This window comes from Choloepus didactylus, chromosome 8, assembly GCF_015220235.1.
Source record: "Choloepus didactylus isolate mChoDid1 chromosome 8, mChoDid1.pri, whole genome shotgun sequence".
Lineage (NCBI taxonomy): Eukaryota > Metazoa > Chordata > Mammalia > Pilosa > Megalonychidae > Choloepus > Choloepus didactylus.
The window spans coordinates 96136157-96162643 of NC_051314.1; the positions used below are offsets into that span (position 1 = coordinate 96136157).

The 26487-nt window shown below is 35.1% G+C and overlaps 1 protein-coding gene across 4 annotated transcripts in view; it reads right to left on the reverse strand.

Annotated features, from left to right (window-relative positions):
• CNTN1 (contactin 1) overlaps positions 1-26487 on the reverse strand; it is a 391770-nt gene that overhangs the window by 177721 nt on the left and 187562 nt on the right. For all 4 annotated transcript variants that reach the window (XM_037847170.1, XM_037847168.1, XM_037847169.1 and 1 more), the window contains 2 exons: positions 9586-9719; positions 7367-7399 (listed from right to left, as the gene is read on the reverse strand). In XM_037847170.1, coding sequence (XP_037703098.1) covers positions 7367-7399; positions 9586-9646 — 94 coding nt within the window. In that variant the 5' untranslated portion in view covers positions 9647-9719. The remainder of the gene's footprint in view (positions 1-7366; positions 7400-9585; positions 9720-26487) is intronic.

A 26487-nucleotide genomic window follows, 5' to 3' on the forward strand; every position in this document is an offset into this window, starting at 1 on the left:
GTAGATAACTCCACAATAATAATCAAGTTGGAGACTTCAATACATGACTCACATCAATGGATAGAACATCTAGACAGAAAACAGACATGTTGAATTTTATGATAAATGAACTAGACTTGACAGACATTTATAGAAACACTACACCCCACAACAGCAGGATACACATTCTTCTCGAGTGCTCATGGAGCATTTTCTAGGATAGACCACATGCTGGGTCACAAAGCAAGCCTCAACAAATTTAAAAATATTGATATTATAAAAAACACTATATCAGATCATAACAGAATGAAGTTGGAAATAAATAACAGGCAGAAAATTGAAAAATTCACAAATGTATGGAGACTATACAACACACTCTTAGAAAACCAGTGGGTAAAGGAAGAAATTACAAGAGAAATTTGTAAATACCTCGAGGCAAATGACAATGAAAACACAACATATCAAAACTTATGGGATGCAGCAAAGGTGGTGCTGAGAGGGAAATTTATTGCCTTAAATGCCCATATTAAAAGAGAAGAGAGAGCAAAAATTGAGGAATTAACTGTCCACCTGGAAGAACTAAAGAAAGAACAGCAAATAAACCCCAAAGCAAACAGAAGGAAAGAAATAACAAAGATCAGAGCAGAAATAAATGAAACTGAGAACAGGGAAACAATAGAGAGAATCAAGAAAACCAGAAACTGTTTTTTCAAGAAAATCAACAAAATTGACAGACCCCTAGCTAGGCTAACAAAAAAAAAAGAGGGAGCAGATGCAAATAAATGCAATCAGAAACAGGAAAGGAAACAAAACTACTGACCCTGCAGAAATAAAGGAGATGATAAGATACTATGAGCAACTATACACTAATAAACTGGACAACTTACATGAAATGGACAACTTCCTAGAAAAGCATAAACAACCAACATTGACCCAAGAAGAAATAGATGACCTCAACAAAGCAATCACAAGCAAACAGATTGAGTCAGTCATCAAAAAACTCCCCAAAAAGAAAAGCCCAGGATCAGATGGATTCACATGAAAATTCTACCAAGCATTCAAGAAAGAATTAATACCAATCCTGCTCAAACTCTTCAAAAGGAGGGAAAGCTACCCAACTCATTCTATGAAGCCAACATCACCCTAATACCAAAATCAGACAAAGATACTATAAAAAATGAAAATTATAGACCAATCTCTTTAGTGAATATACATGCAAAAATCCTCAACAAAATACTTGCAAATCGAATCCAGCAGCACATTAAAAGAATTATACACCATGATCAAGTGGGGTTTATTCCAAGTAAGCAAGGCTGATTCAACATAAGAAAATCAATTAATATACACCACATCAATAAATCAAAGCAGAAGGACCACATGATCATCTCAATTGATGCAGAAAAGGCATTTGACAAAATTCAACATCCTTTCTTGATAAAAACACTTCAAAGGATAGGAATAGAAGGGAATTTTCTCAATATGATAAAGGCAATATATGAAAAACCCACAGCTAACATCACACTCAATGCGGAGAGACTGAAAGCTTTCCCTCTAAGATCAGGAACAAGACAGGGATGCCCACTGTCACCATTGTTATTCAACATTGTGCTGGAAGTTCTAGCTAGAGCAATCAGGTAAGAAAAAGAAATAAAAGGCATCCAAACTGGAGAGGAAGTAGTAAAACTTTCACTGTTTGCAGATGACATGATTCTATACGTAGAAAATCCAGAAAAATCTACAGCAAAGCTATTAGAGCTAATCAATGAATACAGCAAAGCGGCAGGCTACAAGAACAACACGCAGAAATCTGTAGTGTTCTTATACACAAGCAATGTGCAATAAGAGGAAGAAATTTTTTAAAAATCCCATTTACAATAGCAACCAAAAGACTCATGTATTTAGGAATAAACTTAATGAAGGCCACAAAAGACCTACACAAAGAAAATTACAAGAAACTGCTAAAAGAAATTGAACCGGACCTAAAAAAATGGAAGAACATACCGTGTTCATGGATTAGAAGACTAAATACAATTAAGATGTCAACTCTACCTAAACTGATTTATAGATTCAATGCAATACCAATTAAAATCCCAAAAACTTACTTTGCAGAAATAGAAAAACCAATAACCAAATTTATTTGGAAGGGTAAGGTGCCCCAAATAGCCAAAAATACCTTGAGAAAGAGGAACAAAGTGGGAGGTCTCACACTACCTGACTTTGAAGCATATTACAAAGCTACAGTGCTCAAAACAGCATGGTACTGGCATAAGGACAGAGATACCAACCAATGGAATTGAATTGAGTGTCCAGAAATAGACTCTTGCAGCTACAGACAATTGATCTTTGATAAGGAAGTCAAGCCAAATCAACTGGGACAGAGCAGCCTCTTCAATAAATGGTGTTTGGAGAACTGGATATCCATTTCCAAAAGAATGAAAGAGGACTCCTATCTCACACCTTATACAAAAATTAACTCTAATTGGATCAAAGACTTAAACATAAGTGCTAACACCATAAGACTCTTAGAAGAAAATGCAGGGCAATATCTTAAAGATCTTGTGATAGAAGGTGGTTTCCTAAACCTTACACCCAAAGTGTGAGCATCCAAAGAACAAAGAGACAAATGGGATCTCCTCAAAATCAAACACTTTTGTACATCAAAGGACTTTGTCAGAAAAGTAAAAAGGCAGCCTACATAATGGGAGACAATATTTGGAAACCACATTATCAGATAAGGGTTTAATATCCCGAATATATAAAGGAATCCTACAACTAACAACAGAAAGACTAACAACCCAATTAAAAAATGGGCAAAAGACATGGACAGACACTTCTCTGAAGAGGAAATACAAATGGCTCAAAAACATATGAAAAAATGCTCAACTTCACTGGCTAATAGGGAAATGCAAATCAAAACCACAATGAGATACCATCTCTCACCTACCAGAGTAGCCATTATCCAAAAAACAGAAAATGACAAGTGCTGGAGAGGATGTGGAGAAAGAGGCACATTAGCCATTGCTGGTGGGAATGTAGAATGGTGCAACCACTCTGGAAGAGTGTGGAGGTTCCTCAGGAAGCTAAGTATAGATTTGCCATATGACCCAGTTTTCCATTGCTAGGTATATACTCAAAGGAACTGAAAGCTAAGACGCAAACGGACATTTGTAAACTGATGTTTATTGCGGCATTATTCATGATTGCCAAGAGATGGAAGCAGCCCAAATGTTTATCAACGGACGACTGGATAAACAAACCATGGTATATACACCTGATGGAATATTATGGAGCTGTAAGACAGAACAAAGACCTGGAACATATAATAACATGGATGAACCTTGAGGACATTATGTTGAGTGAAGTAAGCCAGAAACAGAAGGACAAATACTGTATGGTTTCACTAATATGAAATAACACTAATGAGCAAACTTTGAGAGTTTAAAAGCTGATAACACAGGCTACCAGGAGATAGAAAGAGGGTAGAGATCAGGCATTTGATACTGAAGCACTACAGAAATGTTCAGCAGGATTGATTATATAGATCCAGAAATAGATAGCATAATACCATATAATGGTAGCACAATATTGTGAGTACATGCAACAAAGATGTCTGTGAGTAAAGCTGAAAGAGGTGGGATAGGGGAATGTATAACACCAGAGGTAAAGATAGATGATGAAGACTGGGACTGTGTAACTTGACAAAAACTGGAGTGGCCAATGACTGTTGCTAAATGTACAAATACAAAAATATTCTCACATGTGGGAGAACAAATGAATGTCAACCATGCAGAGTGTTGAAAAAGGGATGGTATTTGGGAAAAAACATAATCAAAGCAAACTGGAGTCTACGGTCAACAGTAACATTCGAGTATGCTTCCATTAAATGTAACAAAGGCAGTATACCAAAGTTAAATGTGTATGAGAGGGGGGTATAAGGGAGAGACATGGGATGCTTGGAAGTGGTATTGTTTTTTGTCCTTACTATTATATTGCATTGTATGACATTTTAATCTTTATTATCTTTTTTATTATTCACCAAAAAGAACCCCACACTTTTTCATAATAATCAATATGTTCAAGTGCTGACTGTGGTGATAAATGTACAACTATGTGATGATGCCGTGAACAACTGATTGTACACTGTGGATGGCTGTATGGTATGTGAATATATCTCTATAAGATTGTAGGAAAAAATACAAATAGAGGTAAAAGTGCTGGAGAAAACATGGAGAGAGGAATGTACCTATTTACTGTTGATGAGGAGGCAGAATGGTGTAGCCTTTCTGGAGGTCACTGTGGTGGCTCCACAAGAAGCTAAGTATATGGGGCCATAAGGTCCTACAACCTCATTATGGGGTATGTATTTGGAAGATCTGAGAGCAGAGACATGAATGGACACTTGCATACTGGTGTTTATGGAGGCAGTATTCATGATTTGCAATGGGTGGAGGTGGCCTAAGGGTACACTGACAGAGGAACAAAATGGTGACCTGTGGTGTACGCATACAATGGAATATTGAGCACCTACAAGAAGGAGTAAAGCTGTGAGACATGCAAGGAGGTGAATGGATCCTGTAGACAGTATGTTGAGTAAAGTACACCAGAAACCAAGGCAAACACTATAATGCCTCACCAATTGGACTAACTACAATGTGTAAACTCAGAATTGAATCTTAGAGCACCGCCTAACAGGGAAATTATTATTGCAATGGTCCCTAGATTGTAAGCTCTTACAGTAGTCAAATCTATTCCTGAATTGTAATGGCTATCTCCAAACTCTGAGATGTTGATCCCTTAACGTATAACCTGATTGGTCTCTGGAACATTGGGTATCTGGGTTATACCTGAAACTAGAGCTAGAGCTCGGCAGATACGAATATCAGGATTAATGCAATCAGCAACTGTTAAAAAAAAAAAAAGCTGAAATACAGCCCAGACTTCAATTAGAAAAATGAATAAAGCAGATCTGGTTATGACTAAAGTAAATTGGGCCAAAGGGTAAAGGCTGAAACTGACTATGTTCAAACTTTTAACTTCCATGTGAGTTCAAGGGAAGAGATGTTTATTTTGTGTAGGATCTATATTTTCTAAATAATATAACACCTATAGTCAGTTTGTTATCTACTTGCATTGACTGTACAATTGACCAAGTACAATTACATGGAACTTTGAATAGGAAGTGAGCTATGGTAGGTCTGTATAGATTAGAATGAAATAGCAACACATCCTATAGTAATTTGGGTGGAGAATAAAAATACATAGTCGGGGCCCTCCTGAAGAGCTGGGGGAGAATGCAGTTGAACTTCCTCACCTGGATTCTCACCGATGTTCTCACAAACATTGGGGACTGATGGATTGATGTGCTGAGCCCTCTGTCTTAGGGCTTGCCCCTATGAAGCTTGTTGCTGCAAGGAGAGGCTTAACCTGCTTATAATTGTGCTTAAGAGTCTCCTCCTGAGTGCCTCTTTGTTGCTCAGATGTGGCCCTCGCTCTCTCTCTAACTAAGCCAACTCGGCAGGTGATCTCGCTGCCCTCCCCCCATGTGGGACCTGATTCCCAGGGGTGTAAATCTCCCTGGCAACGTAGGATATGACTCCTGGGGATGAATCTGGACCCAGCATCGTGGGATTGAGAACATCTTCTTGACCAAAAGGAGGATGCAAAATGAAACGGAATAAAGCTTCAGTGGCTGAGAGATTTCAAATGGAGTCGAGAGGTCACTCTGGTGGACCTTCTTATGCACTATATATATAACACTTTTTAGGTTTTAATATATTGGAATAGCTAAAAGTAAATACCTGAAATTACCAAACTCCAACCCAGTAGCCTTGACTCTTGAAGATGACTGTATAACAATATAGCTTACAAGGGGTGACAGAGTGATTGTGAAAAACCTGTGGATCGCACTCCCCTTATCCAGTGTATGGATGGATGAGTAGAAAAATGGAGATAAAACCTAAATGAAAAATAGGATGGGGTGGGGGGGGTTGGGTGTTCTTCTTTTATTTTTATTTTTTATTCTGATTCTGATTCTTTCTGGTGTAAGGAAAATGTTCAAAAACTAGATTGGGGTGATGAATTGCACAACTATAAGGTGGTACTGTGAACAGTTGATTGTACACCATGGATGATTGTATGGTATGTGAATATATCTCAATAAAACTGAATTTAAAAAAAAATATATGTCACTGGTGAAAAAGACTAGGAAGTTTTGGTTGAGTGATGTTGTGAAAGCCTGAATGCAATCGGTCAAAGGAGAATATTGCTGTAAAGGAGAAGAGATAAATGGGGCATTTGCTATAGGGTGTGGAGTTATTTTTAAATGAGAGAAATTATAGAATATGTGCATGTTGATGGGTATAACCCAGGAAAGACGGAGAAATGGATGGGGGGAGGAGGGCAATTGCTGGTGAATCAAATGTTATCTACTTGCTTATCTTATTCCCTACCAGATGGTAAGTTTTTGGAGTCAAGGAACATATTTTACTGGTATTTATACAGCCCACATGTTGTGATTCTCAACTCACAAAGAGGACACAGAAACAGCTTCAGTGGAAACAGTGCTAAGAATTTTCTTTCCCTTAATCTTTATACCTACCCACAAGTGGAAGTTCTCCCAATCCTATTTGTTTCCTCTGAATTTTCCATTCTTCTACCACTAGAAAGTAGCTTTTACAAATTACCAATTTTTCATGTTCTTTGAGCACCTACAATTTCATTTACTGTGTTAGAAGTGATATTCACATTCTTTTTTTCGTTCTCATAGCAATTCTGTGATCTGTACATATTGGAAAATGGAGGCTCACAGATAACATAGCTAGTGAGTGCCAAGTAAGGATGCAAATTTGGTATTACTCTAGATTCCTTATTCTCTCCAGTAAATCATGGTACCACTATATCTGGCAAGAATTGTTCCATGGGTTGGAGCAGAATCTAAATTATCAGAATTATTCATTATATTCAATAAGTCAAACAATGAAAATCGCAACACCTTTGGGCTCCTAATTGAACTGAATCTTAAGGTATCAAATTCATTAACATCAGTTCTCTTTCTTCAATTCAGAGACTTTCAAAAATAAGTTAATTTTTTGTAATATTTGAAATATTGCTTCAAAATTTAGTAGATAATTTTGTTAAAGAGCATGCAGGAAAAAACATAATGCAGGCCACATTTGATGACTATTTTCTATTTGCTACAATCCTGTAATAGGATATCTATTTGTGAAGTTTATTCATCTTGCCAATCAAACAAGTTGCTTTACAATCCCAGAAGACCCCTCTTACAAAGTGTCCAGCTGATCTAACATTAAACAGCTACCTTTAAGTTTAGAGAATATTATTGAATTGTAAGAATCTATTTAAAGGTTTATCCTTTCAGTCAACTTACCTCCATGACCGTATCTTCTGTGCCAGGTAAACTCTAAAAATAAAAGGAAAAACAATTTTCACCCCAAAGCAGCTCTTTGAGTTGAGATTTCAAATATTATTCAAATAAATAAATGTGATTCCAGTTAATGAAATGAGATTACTTGCTTTTTACTCTTAAGGTTGAGCTATCGTCACGTCTTTGCAGGTAATATATTAATTTCATGTCTTTATACTTTTTGGCTGTAGGACTAAATATTGTGGTCAACAGAATTAGTAGTAATTTTCACCACTACTAAGATTATTTTCATTTATCTTATTAATAGAAATGAATCAATCACAATAGTACTAACAAAATGTACTTCATATTATGTATATATACGTAAAATTACTGTAGTTATAAAATAAAGATTTATCAATGTCACTAAAATTCTTAAGTACTAATGAAGTTATTATCTCTTTTTGGGCTTGGAGTCAGTGTGATAAAATTTGCTCAAAATAAAATCACCCATTTTAAAATTTCTTTAAAGCTAATAATTAATAAGAAATAGAATAGAATAGAATGCCCATTAGGTTCTTTGTTAAAGTGATCATGGGGTACTGATATATGAAATGATGATACCCTCTATATCTTGAACATAATGGGAACTCAGCAAGTACATTGAGTTGAAGTAACTGAGATGAAGTTCCTCAAAAAATTGATTGCTAGGAAACATGCTGCTTTCAGATAAAAATAAAATGTACCTCTATTTGCAGGAAATATCTCTGAATTCTTTATACTTGTCTTTGAAAGATAGAAATCTAATATTTATTCATCCTAAAACTAGTTCACATTCAAAACTCTTTTGTTACTGTTATTACCTCTACACATTCTAGATTATTTTAAACATTGTTTTTCATAAGATTGACTAAAAGTTTGAGCAATTTAAAAGATTTAAGTGTGCTGGCTTATTTGAAACAATTAGGATAAGCAAACTCATAGAGTCAGAATCTAGAATATTGGTTACCAGGGGACAGGGTAGGGATAGGGAGTGGGAAGTTAAGGCTTAAAATGCACAAGGTTCCTATCTGGAATAAAAAGCTGGTAATGGATGGTGGTGATGGTAGCACAACATTGTGAATGCAATTAACAGCACTGAAATACATACATATATCTGAATATGATTAAAAGAGGAAATGTTAGATTGTATAAATGGTAACAATAACATTTTTTTAAAAATCCAGGAAACTATACTACCCAAGCAGTGAGCCCTAAGTTAAACCATGGACTTTAATTAATAGTACAATTATAAAAATGTGCTATCACCAAGGTGTTGGTGGTGGGGTGTATATGGGAATCCTGTATTTTATCCATAAACCCAAAATGTCTCTAATAAAGAAAAAAAAGATTAATAAAGGCCGGAAATTTGTGAATCAGTTGTTAAACACAGCCATTATTAAAAATTAAACTATATTATCATAAAATTAAATAAATTATATGAAGAACAAACCCAATAGTCATGTAAAGAAATATTTACTGCAAGCCTATCAAGGGTCACTGTCGTTGCTGTCCAGGATTTTAAAGAGACCTGGAGTTTGGTGGAAGTGAAAGAATAAGAAAGTGGAGGAAAGGGTGGAGAGTCCATTTTCAGAAATTAAGATCCCAAGGGTTTGGCGGTTCCAGTTCTAAGCGGAAAGACCCTTGAGAAATTAGTACATGTATTCAAGGAAATATACACAAGAAGTTTGTTGCAGTTTTGTTTGTAATAATGAAACTGAAAATAAATTAAATGGCCATCAACAGAAAAATTCCAGGAACGATGAAGTTTATGCTTTTCAGGTTACTTAAGTCTTAAGTAATTAATACCATACAATGATGATCTGTGTTGCACATTTTTTCCAACTTTGCATTCAATGATGTCAAGTTGTTAATTTGAAATTGGCCATAGCGGGAGGATTTATTCCCAGAAACTGAAAATGCTACAAACCAAGGATATCACATTCCCACCTGTCCCTGCACAGAGCTCTGGTTTTTAAACATTAACCAGCGTACCATCATGTAAGATTGACTAAACTTTGTGAGCATTTTAATAAAAAGTAAAGATGAAAAGAAAATAGGATCAATCTAAATATATATTTATTTTCTTACCTGACCAAGATGTCAAAAGAAAAAAGAAAACATTAATTCTAATTTCATACATCAGATTTAACGAAATGAACACACACATTGATATGTTGACATACGCAAAGAATGTTTCTCACCTGCTAGACAGGTTGTAAAAGATATCATCACAAGGTGACAGACCAGCAACCACATTTTCATCTTTTCTCAGTACAGGTTAGGTTCAATTTTTCAAAGAGCTTTAGTTTTATGGCAGTTGGATAATACTAAACACCTGCATCAATAAAAAACAGAAGGGAAGGGAAGGAAAAGGAAAGGAAGAGAAGGGAGAGAAGGAAAGGCAAGGGAAGGGAAATGCAAAACTTTTGTCATTTGGGTTTAACGACATTATCAATTCTATTTGATATTCCTTATTTATAGAATAAATTTTAGTTTATTTCAATGCATCTGTAACATCTGTAAGCTCCATATCATAATGAAGAGAAGATTTGGAGTCAGAGGACTTCAGCTGCCACCCAGTAGTGATCAAAAGGAAATAACTCAATTGGTGTGTATTTATTTTTCTTCTTCAACAACTGAGTATATTAATACCCACCTTTATTTTATAATAAATAGTGCTGTTGTACACACTTGAATATGAATCATTTTAATTGAAGACTAAATTTACTTAAAGGGCCAGTATAACGATCCAATTAAAAATATGTTTGTGTAAAGCTTTGTAAACTCACAGACATTACATAAAGGTAAATTTTTAGCACTACCTGTTGATGGCTTGTGAAAAATTTTTACCAAAAATGCTAATTTTTAAATGTTAAAATATATTGATTCATAATGTGTTAATTTTTCTTCCCCATTCATCTCTTTCATTTATTCATTCAGCAAAACATAAATAATTGCCCTTTATGTGTCAGCAAGGGAGCACCTAGGTTTTGTGGAGACTTAGCTTTAAAAATTGGAGATCTCTTTAAGAAAAAGACTATCAAATTGCAAGTAATAATTTACCTGCAAAACTATGCAATGGTCTAATTAAAATACCTTGCATTTACAAATTTCGCAAAAATTTATGAATATGTGATTGCTGAGGCCCCAGCCAGGAGCATTATGCAAGTGAAGGGCCTCAACTTAATCTTCTATCTTCCTGGGAAAACTGCCTCTCTGACCAGGCAGATAGATAGGAAGGATTAAAAGGAATGACACGGTTTTCTTGCTCTTACGGAATTCACAGATCAGTGGGAACACATACATTCACAAGTCAGTGCAATGAGATAGTTGTTTGAGACCTATATGCTATTAAACTAGAAAAAGTGTTCATCATCTAAATTAAAATCACTGTTCAATACAGCACAGCAGGAATGGGCCTGACGCTAGTCATGGAGGCAGGGCATTACAGGGCATATGCTGCACCCTTAGATGTAAGACGTTTGGTGACTTCCTAACCCAACCGCTTCTGACTTTACCTCTATGAGAACTACATGTCCCGGGGTATTAGGAAGAGAGCTCTTCAGTAGAGATATAATAGGCACTCCAATATGAAAAGACATTAAACCATGTTTTCAATGAATATATAATAACTTGAACAATCTCATGACATAGCATTAAGTGCAAAACATAAATTTAGAGTTCAAAAACATTTCTGAAAGGAAAATTCCTAATGCTTTAATGTTCAACATATAAATATATTTAAACGTTACTGAAAACAACAAAAATGCTACTGATTGCCTGCATGGTACCAACATATTAATGAAAAATGTGGGATGCTATATATTTTTAACATCATGATTGATTTTAAAATCCTATTTACCAAACTGATTTGCAAGAATCCTAGCACTTTGCAGAGGCTGGAAAAAACGTTTACTGGTACTATACGAAGCAGAAAACACATATTTTCCCCTTTTGATATATAGTTATATATATAGTTATAGATATATCAGTTCTAAGTAAGTAATTTATTTCTAGGAAAAAGTCGATTTGAATTCTTAGAGAAAGCATAGGGAGACAGGGTCAAATTAGCAATAGGAAATAATTAGAATATCTTTGGAAAAGGGAAAAAAAATTGAACATATTATTTTTAGAATGCCAGGATTCATTTATGACCAATTTCTTTCTCTTGGAGATATGTGAGGAGGTGAGAACTGCCCATCTGTCTAGACTGTATCAAGAAATGTCCTTCGGTAGGGGGGGTGGGGGACAGGAAAATGAATGTAAGACCTTTGGAAGGACTTTTTACCTTTTATTTCAATGATGTGTGGTAGCATGAGTATCTAAATACATACCTAAGTGAAAATTTCTGAAATCTCTACACATTGGTTATGTCTTTCTAAAGTCTGCCACACAAAAAATATGCATTTGAGCATTTTCTTGGCCTGTTGACCTTTAATTCCTCTCATTAGGTGATTCACACTAATTTAATTAGGATGAAATCCTTTACTGAAAGAAGCATGTAGAAGAAGCAAACAGGTATATTATGCCAAAAATAGTGTGTCAATTAAACAATTATTTTTAAAATGATTAACTTAGATGATATATGTGAAAATATATAATGCATGTGAAGTTCAATGCTGTAATTATTGGATTTTAAATAGTTCTAATTTATCTATTAACAAACTTCTACATTTTGAGAACCCTAAATGGTTCTTACAGATATTCAAATTTAAGAGCAAGGGACACTACTGCACTTGTGGTATTGAGTGAAGAGGAAGCAGGACTGACCAGCGAAAAAAGAAACAGGTAAACAGAGGTGCAAAATGAAGAACGATTCCTGTGAAAGTTTATTTCAGACTTTTAACATGGATGCAGTATGGTAGTGAGATTTTTGCTATGCACCTCATTAACTTTGTAGGTAATCTTAGAAAAGAAGCAGGGCAGGTGTAAGGGAAGTTCAGGTATGTCCACACAAAGTATTTTCAGAAAATTGAAAATAAAATACAAAAGAATCGTCACAGTCTAGGATGTTATTTAACATTTCCTCCTCAGATAACAACCACAGTCAGTGAAAACTTATTCCAAGGTGCAGTCAAAAGAGTACAGGAGAATTGAGCCAGATTTTGTTTGATTTTGGCTCACCCACTCTTTAGCTTGCAACTTTGGGCAAGTTACCCAACCTCTCTTACTGTAATTTTCCTCAAGTGTAAAATACAGAAAGAATGCTGTCTCTTAGGACTATTATAAAGGTTGCATGAAATTGTTCATGTGAAATCCTTACTATGCAAGTTTTCAATACATATTAGCATATTATTCTACTAGAGTATAGGCCCATGGAGGCAGGGGACATATCTCTTGTTTATTGTTGCATCTCTAATGCTTGTCACATGAAAGTCATTAATACGCTTATGACTTGAATGAATGAATGGAACACATCCATAATTATATTCAAAAGCCTTGCCATAAACAAACTGAAATTTAACTTTAATTCCTTAAAGAAGGAAAGGACCGTGAAAATAAGTGATAAGGATAGTCTCTTATTGAGATTTTGGTCTTATATGTTGTTGCTTATAAATATGCTCTAGAAGAGGCAGTTCTGAATATTTTAAAGCATTTTAAAAATACATATTACATGTAAATATACATTTAGAATACCTGTACTTTGAAAATACGTATTATATATGTTCTTCATTATGTGCTGTTGGAAGTCTCTGTCTTCTGCTTTGAACATGGGCATTCTAGTTAGCATGAAAAATTTTTCATTATCTTGAGCCTGTTTGTGTTATACTATGCTATCTTTCCCATCCCTTCATAATGTTGCCTGTTTCAATAGGACAGTGAGTCATCACCTCAGCAGCATGTGATTTATTTCACTTAATGTATTTCTTGCCTTTCCAGTACAAAAGCCTCCTTCACATCTTGCTCACACATCTGTTTTCTGCTGTTGATCAGTTCTACGATCTCACCTCTTGTCCCATCACTTGCAACTGCCTGATCAGATCCCTTCAGGAGTGCAGCAGAGTGGAGAAGACAGTAAGGCAGAGGCCATCCCGGCGAATGTGGAAGGCTGCTCTTATTATTGCTCTCTTGAGGACATACCACTCACTCACAGCTAGCTCCCCTGCCCTGGTGGATTTGAAAGTGTTGCAGCAAATGAAGTGGCAAAGGAAGAAAACACAGAAACAAAGAACTCTGACAAAAATGTGCCAGCTACAGGAGCAGACATTTTTCTTCTTATGAAATGAAATGGCAGCATGATCAGAATCAGGAGCGGGGATGCGTTTCTGTCCCCAAGACCATGCTGTGCTGGCCAGTTCCCTGAACTCAACAGCCTTCAGAGCCCTAGGGCTTCCCATACTCGCAGCCGCAGCCCTATGCCAAGTGCCGCTGCCTGATGCTGCATCCCACAGCCCACGACAGCTCGAGGGTTCTCCAGTGACTGGTGCATTCTGACATGTATTGGCACTATATAAAATTCCAAGATAATTCAACTTCTTTTGCCAGTATCCATTACTAAATGTTTTATTCATACATTAAAAAAAATTTTTTTTATTACATAACAAGTCCATATAGTGCAATGCACTCTCTTCTTTCTTTCTCCTTTTCTTGTTCCATACTTGTCTTTCCTAAAGACAATGTGAGGGTTATCATTTGAGAATTTTGGTCCATATCTAGATTTGCATTTTTCTGCTGACTAGACACCATCTGGCTCTTCTGTTTTGTTCTGTTACAGGACACCTCAAATGAATTTTTAAAAGAAGTAGCAACTGTCTTATTCACTAACAATTATTTACAAAGTATTAGTTACTGCCATATAATAGAAAGGGTATACCACAAAAATCAATAAAACTAAATTTTCATTGCACTGATGGTATCCAATCAATTATGCTGGCCACTCCTCAATTAGAAAAAAAAAGAAAAAGATAATTTTGGGACATCAGTCACAAAAAATCATGTACTGCTATCCTCAACATATTTAACATGAAATGTCATGTTAGAAATAGTATTTAATATTTAACCTATGTTCCTCATCATTCTGATCTGGTTCTGAAGAACACTTGCTACAAAGTCCTATATCCAGGGAATGATTAAAGGAAGTGTGTTAGAGTTAGGCAGAGATTATTCTAGGTGAAAATACACCGATATCCCCTACTTTATACTTTAAAATTGGGGAACATTTTACCTTCAGATTCAATCTGAAAGTCTGCCTCTGCTGCTCAAGTCACTTAATCACCCTAAGATAACAGTTACCCAAGCTGTAAAATAGGGGTTCGAGTTCCTACTTCATAGGGTTATTTTGAGAACTAAATCATGTATGTACATGGATGTGTGTGGATGTGTGTGTGTGTGTGTGTGTGTGTGTAAAAGCCCTATGACATGCACATAATAGGGGTCAAAACATTAAAGTGGAATGAATGAAATGAATAAAAGATTTTTCTGGAAATAAAATCCGCTGTGAATTAAAAATGCTAAGCATTTATAAAAGGGATACTTTATATTTTCACATTAAGCCCATTAAGCACTTTCATGTCAATATTATATCTCTCCAGTTAATTTCCTACCCCAAAATTAAATGTATGTGACATGATTCCCTTTAGCTGTTTTAGCATCTAGCTTTAGTTGCATGCTTTAGATGTTATTCTTCTCCAGCCTCATACTGACTTCTTTAAACTCTGTCATTAAGTTGTTATTATTATTTCAGTTTAACACTTTTTTTTGAAAAGCCATTAACAGTGTTTGAATAGCTGAATGCTATGATCAAACCTATCTATTGGGTAAAAATTTTGAAGAATGTGTTGTTCTGATCCAAAGAATAACAGTACACACCCAGGAAAAAAACCTATTTTTTGAAAATCCTTATATATGGTATCTTTCCTTTGCCAAATAGAAGCATGTGTTGCTCAACTAGCAGATAAAGCATGATTGTCTTGAGATTGCAACAGACATAGCCCCTGAAACAGCCTGCCATTTGATTATGTGTGAAGTTTATTCAAGTAGAGAAACAATATAACACATTTCAAAACATTTCAACAAATATAACTTTCCCAAAGTGTGAAATATAATGAATCAGAGGCTGCTGAGGGAAAAACAAACTGAAAGCTTTTTGAAGATATAGGTATTAATTGCGTGCTGACTGCACAGCCCACATTTTACAGAACAACTGACTACTCACATTTTTAAATAATTCAATTTATGATTAAATAAATTACTAATTTATTTTTAAATGATGTAATGCCTACAGAGAAACTTAAAAATAGTGAAACCCCATTTGTGATATGTTAGCACATACTTTTCACAGGATAATTTAAGCCCCTGATGTCAGACAAGAATATAACTGGAGCAGCCATGCTTATTCATTGGGAGAATTTCATAAAACCCTCACTTTTAGGTGGTATAATAAATAGAAGGTCCTACATTGAGTTCATCCAATATTTTAGGAGTACGTGTATGTCTTGTTAGGTACTTCTTGAAATTTGTGAACATGTAGAAAGGCTCTGCTGATCCCAAACTATCTCTGTCATGGAACCGATACAGTGTCTATTTGAAATTACAAAATTTGAAGTATTAATGGAAAATTGAGATAATAATAACAAGTGAACCAGACAATATTTCTCGATTGTTTGCAATCCAAGAATTACTGACTCAAAGAGCAAAGGAGGTGCTTTTTCATCAAGCAAGAAAGATTTAAAACTCAAAATTTATTTATGGGATTTGACCCATGCTCATTTCCATCAGGATATTAATAAGCATCAGTTCATTACTCAAGGGCAAGGCCATGTTTTATTCTACATTGAATCACCAGAATCTAGCATTAGGTTTGGCAAAGAATTACTGCTCAAAATATAAGATGAATATGTAGCAAAGGGTGATATAAGGCAGAAAAGTTTTAGTGGGAATTGGGAAGGGTCAATGGGGAAAGAACTGATAACTCATTTGTTGTCAATGATTTACATGAAGAACTGGCGTCAGAAGGAAGTGAATGGAATCAGTTGATAAATGGGAGTACTGAAGGGAAAAAAGTGACCCTAAAGTCATAGAAGCAAATAACACATACATGTGCTTAAAAGCTTACAAATTACCAACCTATATACTATCTCATATGATCCTGATCAAATCTCTGTGAGATTTTTAGAGACGGGACTGTTACAGGGATCACATAGATTTCCCAAAGACAAGGAACTAATAACAGAGCCAGAATTTTCATACAGTTATCCCAGACAGATTTAAATTCTATATTTTTATTGTTTAATTTTAAGAAGATATTTAGATTTTATCCTTGCTCTACATCATAAGCAAGGATATTTAGTATATTTTATGATTAACATATTGTTCAAAATGCAAAGAAAGTGTTTCTCAACATGTGGTCCACGGGCCATCTATATTAGCAGCATTTGTGTGTGCTTACTAATAAGGTAGATTCCCGAGCAATTCCTAAAAATAAATTAGGGTCTCTGGGGTTATAGACCAAGTATCTGCATTTTAATTAAGCTTCTCAGGGAATCCTTAGGCATTCAAAAGTTCAAGAACTATTGCACTAAGCACATTATGTGAATGTTGGAATATTTCCACCACCCACAGAGGACAATCTATAGGTTGCTCTGTGCACGCATATGTGTTCTGAAATCATTAGACTACATCTTCAGCAAGGGCACCCAAAAAATCAGGAGAGACTCAACATTTAATAGCCTACTTCTTAAAAGTATGTGTGCTTTGTTGTAGCATTTGATGTGGGTGAGATTTAGTATCCTCTATGTCTACATCTGATTCAGTTTGCCCTATCATAATATCTGGAAGGTTTCCTAGTTTTGTCTGAGACTCTGCCCTCCTATAATGACCCGACTGAATGTGTGTCTGAGTTCTCTTGTTGCCCAACTGCAGTTCAAACTGATCTGAGATGACTGGACTACAACAAAGAAATATGCTCTTTGATGCCTTCCCTATGAAACATATCCAAAAATCAAAAGTAATAGTTAACAAGTCTTTTGGCAGCAGAAAATATTCCCATGCCAGCAAGACAGAACTTTCAAACTTCTTTCCCTTGTGTGCTCTGTCACACATACAGAAGAACAAGAACTGTGGAGAAATGGTGCCCGATCTAAGAGCCCACTTAATTTCCACTGGGAGTTATAAAGACTTCCCGGGTCGTAATGCCCTTTTGTATGACTTTATTCCTCTGTGGAGATGTTCACACCTAATAAAAGCTTTCCTCATTGTTGCCACTCTGCTTTATGAGGCTCCACTCAAAGACGCTCTCCTTAATGCAGCTGCAAAGACTCATGGTGTAGGAAGCACTGCACAGTATCTGTATGTCCTGGGCATAAAAGAGCAGGTGTCTTCTACTTTGCCAATCTAAAGGGGCATATAATTTCATTATTTTTCTAATAAGAGACCCATCCATAAGGGGAGAATGAGTCTAACTTATAACTCTAATTAGCATTATTAAGCATTATGATAGCTTATAGAAATAAAAAGATAAATTGTTAAGTCCTTAGTTCAGGTTAAGGGACATACCATATAGAAGGTGCATTCCTCCTGAAAGGTCATGATATAACCCTTGACTTTCTGTTTTTTTAAATAACATGGGAGAGTCACTGACTGTAGTCATTATACTAGCTCTTAGTCTGAATGATTCCTACCCAAGTAATTTAGGCCATTATTTTTAGAAACAACATAACAGAATTATTTTTAATGCACTTTGATTCAATTCAATTTAATCATTTCAAGCAGTATTTATTTTCAAAACACATACAATAGGATCTCATTGAAAGTTTGTGGAATTTAACCATATACATATCTGCTTTATTGCATGTTATTGGAAAATGAAGGAATTTGTTTCATTTGCTTTAAACAGTATACAAATTAATCATAGATAGGAAGATAGTTGTTAATTATTAATTATTCGTTCTTTATTCCATAAATATTTACAGTTTACCTTGTCCAGAAATTTTATAGCAGTAGCATAAATGTTGGTAAGTCAAAATATACATTTAACGAGGGACTTTCTAGATTACAAGCCCCTGAATAGCAGAGATTCTAATTTTTTTTTCTACACCACACATTGCCTAACATAATGTCTTATACATTGAAGATCCTCAATTAACATCTGCTTAAAAAATGTATTGAGCAATTACTAAAACAAATCATTGACCTAGATTTGACAGGTAGATCCATGTGGGCAAGAGGAAGTAGAGATAGTGAAAGCATAAAGTAGTAAAGTAAAGGTCAAATTCTGAGAACATTGAAGAATTTAGGAAGGTCAAAACATACATTCATAGAAATGTTTAATAAAGATAAGTGGGAAGAGAAGTGTTAACAAATTATGGGACTTTAAATGTCATGGTTTGGACTTTGGGTTTCTTTCCCAGGCAATAAGTTGCTGTTGAAAAGTTCTGCAAGAAAATATCATCATCATATTTCATCCTAAATTCTCTGATATATGAAGGCTTTGTTCTTCAGGCACCATTTAAGTGTTCATTTCCAGAGCAGATATTGGGGAACCTCCTTAATTCTTGGATCCTGATGCCTTCATTGCATCAGGGCTTCAGATTTACATTAACATTATGGTCTTGAGTTGTACAGAGAAGTTTATTGCTTTTTATTCAAACCCACATCAAAAGTTAATTGCCTACAGCTCTCAAAATGCCAACAGGGCAAGAATAGGATACTTCCTTCCATTTCTATAAAATTACAGAACAAAGATGCGGATTATTCAAAAACTGAAATCTAAAGGAAAGGGATTCTATAGCTTCTAATAACTTTCCATTAGTTATGCTTTCAATGTAATAAATTATTTATTGGTATCAAATCTAAATCTTATCAATCAGAATATATTTATTAAATACTGTGGCAGACTGAATTATGCACCTGGGGAATGGGGGCAAAAACATTGTTCTTAATCTTAATCCATTCCTGTGGGTGGGAACCCACTGTGAATAGGACCTTTTCAAGATATTATTTTTGGTTAAGGTGTGGCGAACTGAATCAGAATAGGTCTTAATCCTGTTACTGGCGACCTTACAGAAAAAAAGCCATGGAGGGGAGTGAGAAGTTGGAAGTCAAGAGAAACTGGAAGAGAAAGGAGAGGACATCATCATGTGATAGAAAAGCCCAGAAACCAAAGGATCATTAGTCAGCCAAAACACTACCAACTCTGGGAGAAAATAAGCCGCCTAGCCTCTGAAACCATGGTATTTCCCATAGCAGCCGGAAAACTTAAACAAATACCTACTACGTGAAAAGCCCCACAACAAGCTCCAGTGGGTAACAGAAGTAGAGAAAAATTCTCAGATTGTAGATCCTTAGAGTTTAGTTGGGCAACAGCAAATGAGCAATTTCAACAGATCTACCTTATGATCCCTGCCACCAAGTGAAACTTTGCCAATGAATTTATTATTTTAATAAACATGTATCCAGAGCTCTAAGGCTTACTGAAAAATAGAAAATTCAATTTGACCTTCAGAAAGGATAACTCTCTTGTACTCTTTGGTTTAAAATTTATCATTGGTATGGCATCATTTCATAATTCATTCAACAAATATTTACTGACTACCTTCTATGTGTTAAGCATTATGATAGCTTATAGAAATAAAAAGATAAACTGTTAAGTCCTTAGCTTAGCAATTAAGATACCCATAATCCAGCCCTTTTCAGTAAATCTACTGGGTCCACACTCTTTCACAAGACTCATTGTTCTCTGTCTTCCGCTTATGTATTTCTTCTGTCAACTCTCAAGTCAGGTTCTGTTCTAAAAGCTTAAGTATTAACTCAATGAATCTTCACATGAACCAATAAGTAGCTACTATTATTTACCTGTTACGGATCAGAAAACAGAAATCACACCTATATTTCAGGACCTGGATCAAGCTTTATCTTTATAAGGACGGATCTCCTCTGATTTCCTCCTATGAAATCCTCTCCCTTGTCTCAATTCCTGGAGCTGTTTGACTCACTCACTGATATTTTATTATACTGCTATTGCTTATCTTTTGAATGAAAGGCAACACCCAACTAAATATGGTGACACTAAATTAGAAAAAAAATATTTGAAGAAATTTGCAGTTGTTGAGAAAAATATTTTGGAGAAGTGGTTTCTTTGCTGAATTTGGTATTTCTGACAGGTCTTAATGGCTTATGAAGATAATAAGCAGATTAGAATTTATGACAATTAAACTGTCATAGAAAGTCTGGATATATGGTATTAGTATTTTAGAATTTTTTATCCTCAAAAGGCAGTGCAATCAAAGGACAAGAGCACAGAATGTGGGTACTATCAAAAGTACTTTGTATGGCTAGATGACTTTGGGCAAGTTATTTCATCATTTGCAAAATGGGAACAATAATACTTCCAAGAATTATATGAAAGATGTATATAAGACACCTGTGTTCATTTTTCTTCACCCCTAACTAAATTGGAAACTACTGAGGAAAAAGAACATGGCTTTTACACATCTTCATAATCCAATTGGGCCTTAAATATTTTGCACACAGTGTGTGATCAATTAAGGTATGTGTGGGTTTGATGACAGAGAAAGATGATAATGACAAAAAATAGTACCTGTCAATGGCTATGCAACAAACTTCATTTAGAACTCTTAAAGGACAGGAATACCTTTCAAAAGTTAAAATTGGTTTAAAGGTAATTCCATGCATTTTTACAACTGGGAGAACACTACCACTTCTCTTCCAAGATAATGACTTCTCTAATCCAGTTACATCGCCTGTACAATTTACAGTGTAGATGTGCAAAATTAACATGTCATTTAGCAAAGGTAGAAAAAGTTATATTGGAAATTTCATTTTAAAATTCTTAAGTGCCTATCACATACCTTGTGGTAGGTGCTACATATTCAATAGACCGAGGTACTCAACTTCAGGGAGGGGGTGGAACAGTGAGAAATAAATATTGATCAGATAGGACCTGCAGATACATTAGAAGTAGGAGGTGAGGGAAAAGAGGTTCAAGGGTGAGTCCTTATCTCCTGGCTTACCCACTGAAATGGAAGATGCTGCCATTCTGCAAAGGAAAGGTAGAGTTTTGGCAGCAAAGAGATTTGATGAACAAGAATTTTGTTTTGAACATGTTAGATCTGAGTTTCCCATTACACATCTAATGTTCAAGTAAACATCTGAATAAAAGATATCAGAATTTTGAGGTGAGATAAGAGTTTGGGAATGTATATCTGGAAGTGATTTGCATAGAGTTAAAATCTGAAGACCGATTATAGATGGAGTCCCCTAATCAATTTGTTATGATTCAGCAAAGACTGGTTATAGATGGAGTCCCCTAATCAATTTGCTATGATTCAGCAAAGAAGGGAAAGGCAGAAGAATGAAGTAACAGTACCATAACCTGGAAATGATTTTTTTCCAACATGGCTTTCTAACTGAAATAAAAAAATAAGGGGAAAAAGCTATGACAGTTGTATTTATTGGCAAGAGCCCTGCAGCTCTTTGCTCTCTTGCCAGAATTATTTGCTTTCTTTAGGATTTCAGAAGAAATGTTTTTGGCTTTTATCCTAAAGTTCCTTCAGAAGTGAACAGAGTTTTAAAAAATTGCTTCTTGGAGCAAAACTGTTTTGAAGATTAAGGAATATCAGTATTGTTTCAGTTTCTAAGAATCAAGAATCTTTAATGTAAGATTTGGTATATATATATACAAAGTTTAGTCTTGTTCAATAAAGTATCTGCATTGAGTTTGATATTTCCAAATATCTGACATCAAATTTTGATTATCATCGACATTTTAAGAGATTTTGATTTAGCTTGAAAATGAAACTCCTTGCATGACTATGCAGAATGAGATGACTATCTACACACTTAAGGTGAAGAAGATTTTACAAATAACCAGGAAATGTTAGGCAAAAGGCCCCATTTTTATTGAATTATCTAAGTGACCAAATATTCATTGTTTATACTCAAGCTATATCTGAAACCTTTAAATGAGAACATTCCACTTTTATTTTTTTTTCTTTTTGGTATTCTAATAAATAATTTTCCAATCAGTAGCTATGTTATACTTCCAACCCAAACATGTTTTTGTTTATTCACCCTCTAGTTGTTTTCATTTTTGTTTGCGTTCCATTTGTTTTGATTAATGTATCTTGAATTTCTGGGAAGGAGAATTTGTAATGATTTATATTCTGCTGACTCTCAGCATTTTAGCAGAAATAAAAGCCTCATGTGTTGCCTTCATATTTTTAAAAAAAAATATATAATGAGAGGCTGGCAAATTGTCTCACAGCTACAGCAGCTAAAAAGTTGCAAAATTTCAGGTTGCAAATACCTTGCCCTGGCAGAAGTAGACTTCCATTTAAGAAAAAAGCTATGACTATATAGCTGTTGAATAAGTTATGTCCTGAAAAATGATTAGCATTCCTGTAAATAGGACAATCTCTTTACTAAGTCAGGTTTTATTCCTGATATACAAACTGGAGGACTGGTTCTCTTTATCAGGTCTTCCTTTAAAAATGTCAATAATAATGATTGCTTAGTCATGATTCTGTCATTTACTGCTGTTTCTCCTTCTTTGGGAGGGATTTCATTTCATTTTCTACAATTAATATTTTTATTGAATAGGAGTCAGGGACCCAATGCAGTTTTCCACTGAAAAATTTGTAACTTGGTTGGTATATGGCATTTGCTGAGAATGAGAAAATCCTTGACTCATCCAGAACATATATTTTACTATTAAACTGAAAAACACCACTGAGAACAACATTTTGATAGGTGTGCATAGTAGCACAGATTTGAATCTGAGATAAACTCAGCTATACTGTTAAATCCTCCCATGTTACCTTTGGCTAATAGTACCTTCAAACAGGCTCATTGCAAAGATGGTAGATTTTTGTTTAACCCTATCAGCCAGCTGGTTAATAAACTTAATTAAGGTGAAATAACTTTAAAGACAGTCCAGTATCTAGTATTGTTCTCAGAATTTGCTACTGATGTATCTGGATTTGCTTTTTATTAAATAACAGTTGTATGGTTTTAGGGACTAATAGTCCCTTGGGTTCAATAAAAAAAGAACTCATTTATTGGACACCTACTATGTTTCAGAAACTGGAAATGTATTTTATATTTCTCTCTCATCTCTACAATAATCCTGTAAGTAGCTATTATTAACACCAATTAATGAATCAAGAAAATGAGATTAAGAGGAATTAAGTAACTTGCCAGTGATAATAAATAGTGGTGCCTGGATCCTAACATCCTCATCCTCAGTATTGAGTCCATTTTCTTCCTCATATTTCCCTTTATTGGCATATATGTAATGGACTATGCTGGAGACTTTGCCAAATTATTTATGTGAATCATCTCGCTTAATATTACAATGAGGCACTGAAATAGACTATATGATTATCCCCATATGAGGGAATATATTCAGAGAGATTAAATGCATTTCCTAAAGTCACTCAGCTCTTAAATGGCCAACCAGGAATTTTAACCCAGGTCTATCTGATTTTGAAGACAAATCTCTTAATCATCTTCCTGAAGACATTATCTCCAGAGTCTAGGCTTTTTCCTTTATATCATCAGGCCCAACATAATTAGAAAAATTGCAAATTGATACTGTTAAGTTAGTTACATTCTCTAGAATGCAATATTTTCCGTAATCTCCAGGCCAGTTAGTTATTTTCCAGATTTGAATTTTGATTGTACCAGTTCAATTTAGTTAAAAAAATTAAAAGTTTCAGTTAGAGGAAAACAGTCTCAAGGTGAACCACTAAGGTTATTTCAAGCAAGACCCGTGTAAAGAGAGGCTCCATGGTCAGGCCAAAGTAAATTAACATCAGGTCATGTGGACAGGCAACTTCGAGCTATCCTTAATCCTTGCTTTTTGCCTCATCCCTCACATCTAATAGATCAGCATCTCTACCAACTATATCTCTAAAAAGACTTTTTCTTAGACTCCATCCACTTCAATCCATCTCTATTGACACCAGCCTAATCCGAATCATCATCGTTTCTCACTTGGATTATCACAATAGCTTCCTGTTCAGTTCCACGGGTGTCACCTTAAAATCACTCTTCCCAATGCAGATAGAGTAAATTTTAATATTGAAAATATGATCATGGCACTCTGTCAATGATTGCCCCCTGAATTAAGACAAAGGAGACATTTCTCAAAATAGGCCACAGGTCCTGCCTGATTCAGTTCCTCTTTCCTATCATTTACTTTTCACTTACCTGCTATTCATTTCTCAGGTCACAACTTAAATGTACTTGCTGAGAAGCTGTCTCTGGAGCTACCAGTTGAATTTAGGTTTCCCTGTTGCACTCTCATAGTACCCTGGGCTTTTCCTTCATGTCAAGTATTATACTTTATGATTAATCAGTTATCACTACCTGACTCCCCATTAGTCCATAAACTCCAATGGGGAAAATTCCAGAAGCTACCACAGTGACTATATAACACAGGAAATGCTCAATAAACATTTGGAAATCCCTGAATGAAAAAATTAATCCATGGCTTGAGAGTTGATCTAGAAAAACACAGAATTCCTGAAGGGATAAATCGAAGATGCTGAAAAGAGAACTAAAGACATTCCAATTTCCCATAATTAATTCATATAAAACAGACTTTCTCTTTAACTCAATCACATTCAAACTGCACCACCACGTTTGGCTGTCTTAATAGTTTTGTTTCATTTTTTTAAACCATTCATAACTTCATATATATTTTTTCTGCTCCACATTCTGGTCTAAACTCCAGCTAATTCAGGCCAGCGATTCTAATTATAGGCCTAGCTGATTCTCACCAACCTTTTAAAGAATTCCCCTGCTACTATAAATATATTAAGTAAACAGATGGAAAGTGAATTTCTTAGGACAGCAGGTGGAACCCTTAAAGAGAATAATCTGAGAAAGAATTTCTCAAATGCTTTAAGTTTTTAAGCTCAAATCAAAATACTTTCAAGGCATTTCAAACAGCTAATCCTATGCATCAAAGATCTGCTGGCTTAGACGTACATGCCCATTGGCATAATGTTGTGGAATGAACTGAGTGGCTGGGAGTGGAAGCAAAGTTTGTTCTTGGTATACTTGACTGTCCTTCCTGTGAATGTTTTTTCCTAGACAATAAATCGAAGAAGGCAATAGTTTCTCCCTGCTGCATCTTTCACAATCATCTACCTTGTTTTGTTTGTGGAGAGCCACCCAGCTTGTTAGATTCTTACTCTGTTATTAATCTGATAAAGTGTTCCCAGTAGTCTCGCTACCAAACTCTGCAAAAGCCTGCTGCCTTGCCTAACCAGTAGGCAATTTTATTTGAGAAAGTGCTTTCTATCTATCCCCGTTTCAGCGATGGAAACATGAAAAGAATAGTTGCTGGCAAAAGGACACACACACACACACACACACACACACACACACAAATGTATTTGTTTTGCTTTTTGTTAACAACATTTCTTATAATCCTCATCTAGAGTCTAGAACAAATAACCACAAGTTAAAACTGCAACACGTACCCTGGTTTGTTCCTATTTTTCTTCCAAACCATAGGTGAACAATCTGTGATTATAGACTTGAATGGCCTCCATACTGCCTCTTAAATCTTTAAAATTTAAATAATGTATCTACAAAAAGTCTTTTTCAGTATATAGTTTATTTTAACATATTTCTATGGACAATTAGTAACTAATTTTTAAAGCCATGTCACAGTTGGTTTCAAATTAAAGTCTATAATGAAATATAAGAACATTTAAATCATCATAAAATTAATTAATATACAAAAAAGGCTACAATTTATCCCTATAAATTCAGATTAATGCTTCTTAACCATTTAGGGTTATAAATTCTTTCCTTAGTCTAATGGAAGCTACACAATATCTCGTCTAAATCATGCAAAGCCATACACAGCATTTGATAGACTGATGCCAGGTTAGGAACATGAGTACTAATGTAAAGTTCTGTAAGGACAGCTGTCATGTCTGTGTCGACTGTTGGTTTTTCCCAGTGCCTTCCAAAGCACCTGAGAAACGGAAAGCACCCACTGAAAACTTGTTGAACACGTTAATTTAGCACAGCTCTGGAAGCTTAGGCAAATACAAATGAAGTAAACCTCAGATTTTAAACAATTAGAAAGGAGAAGGCAAAACTATTATTTGCATACAGTGTAATTA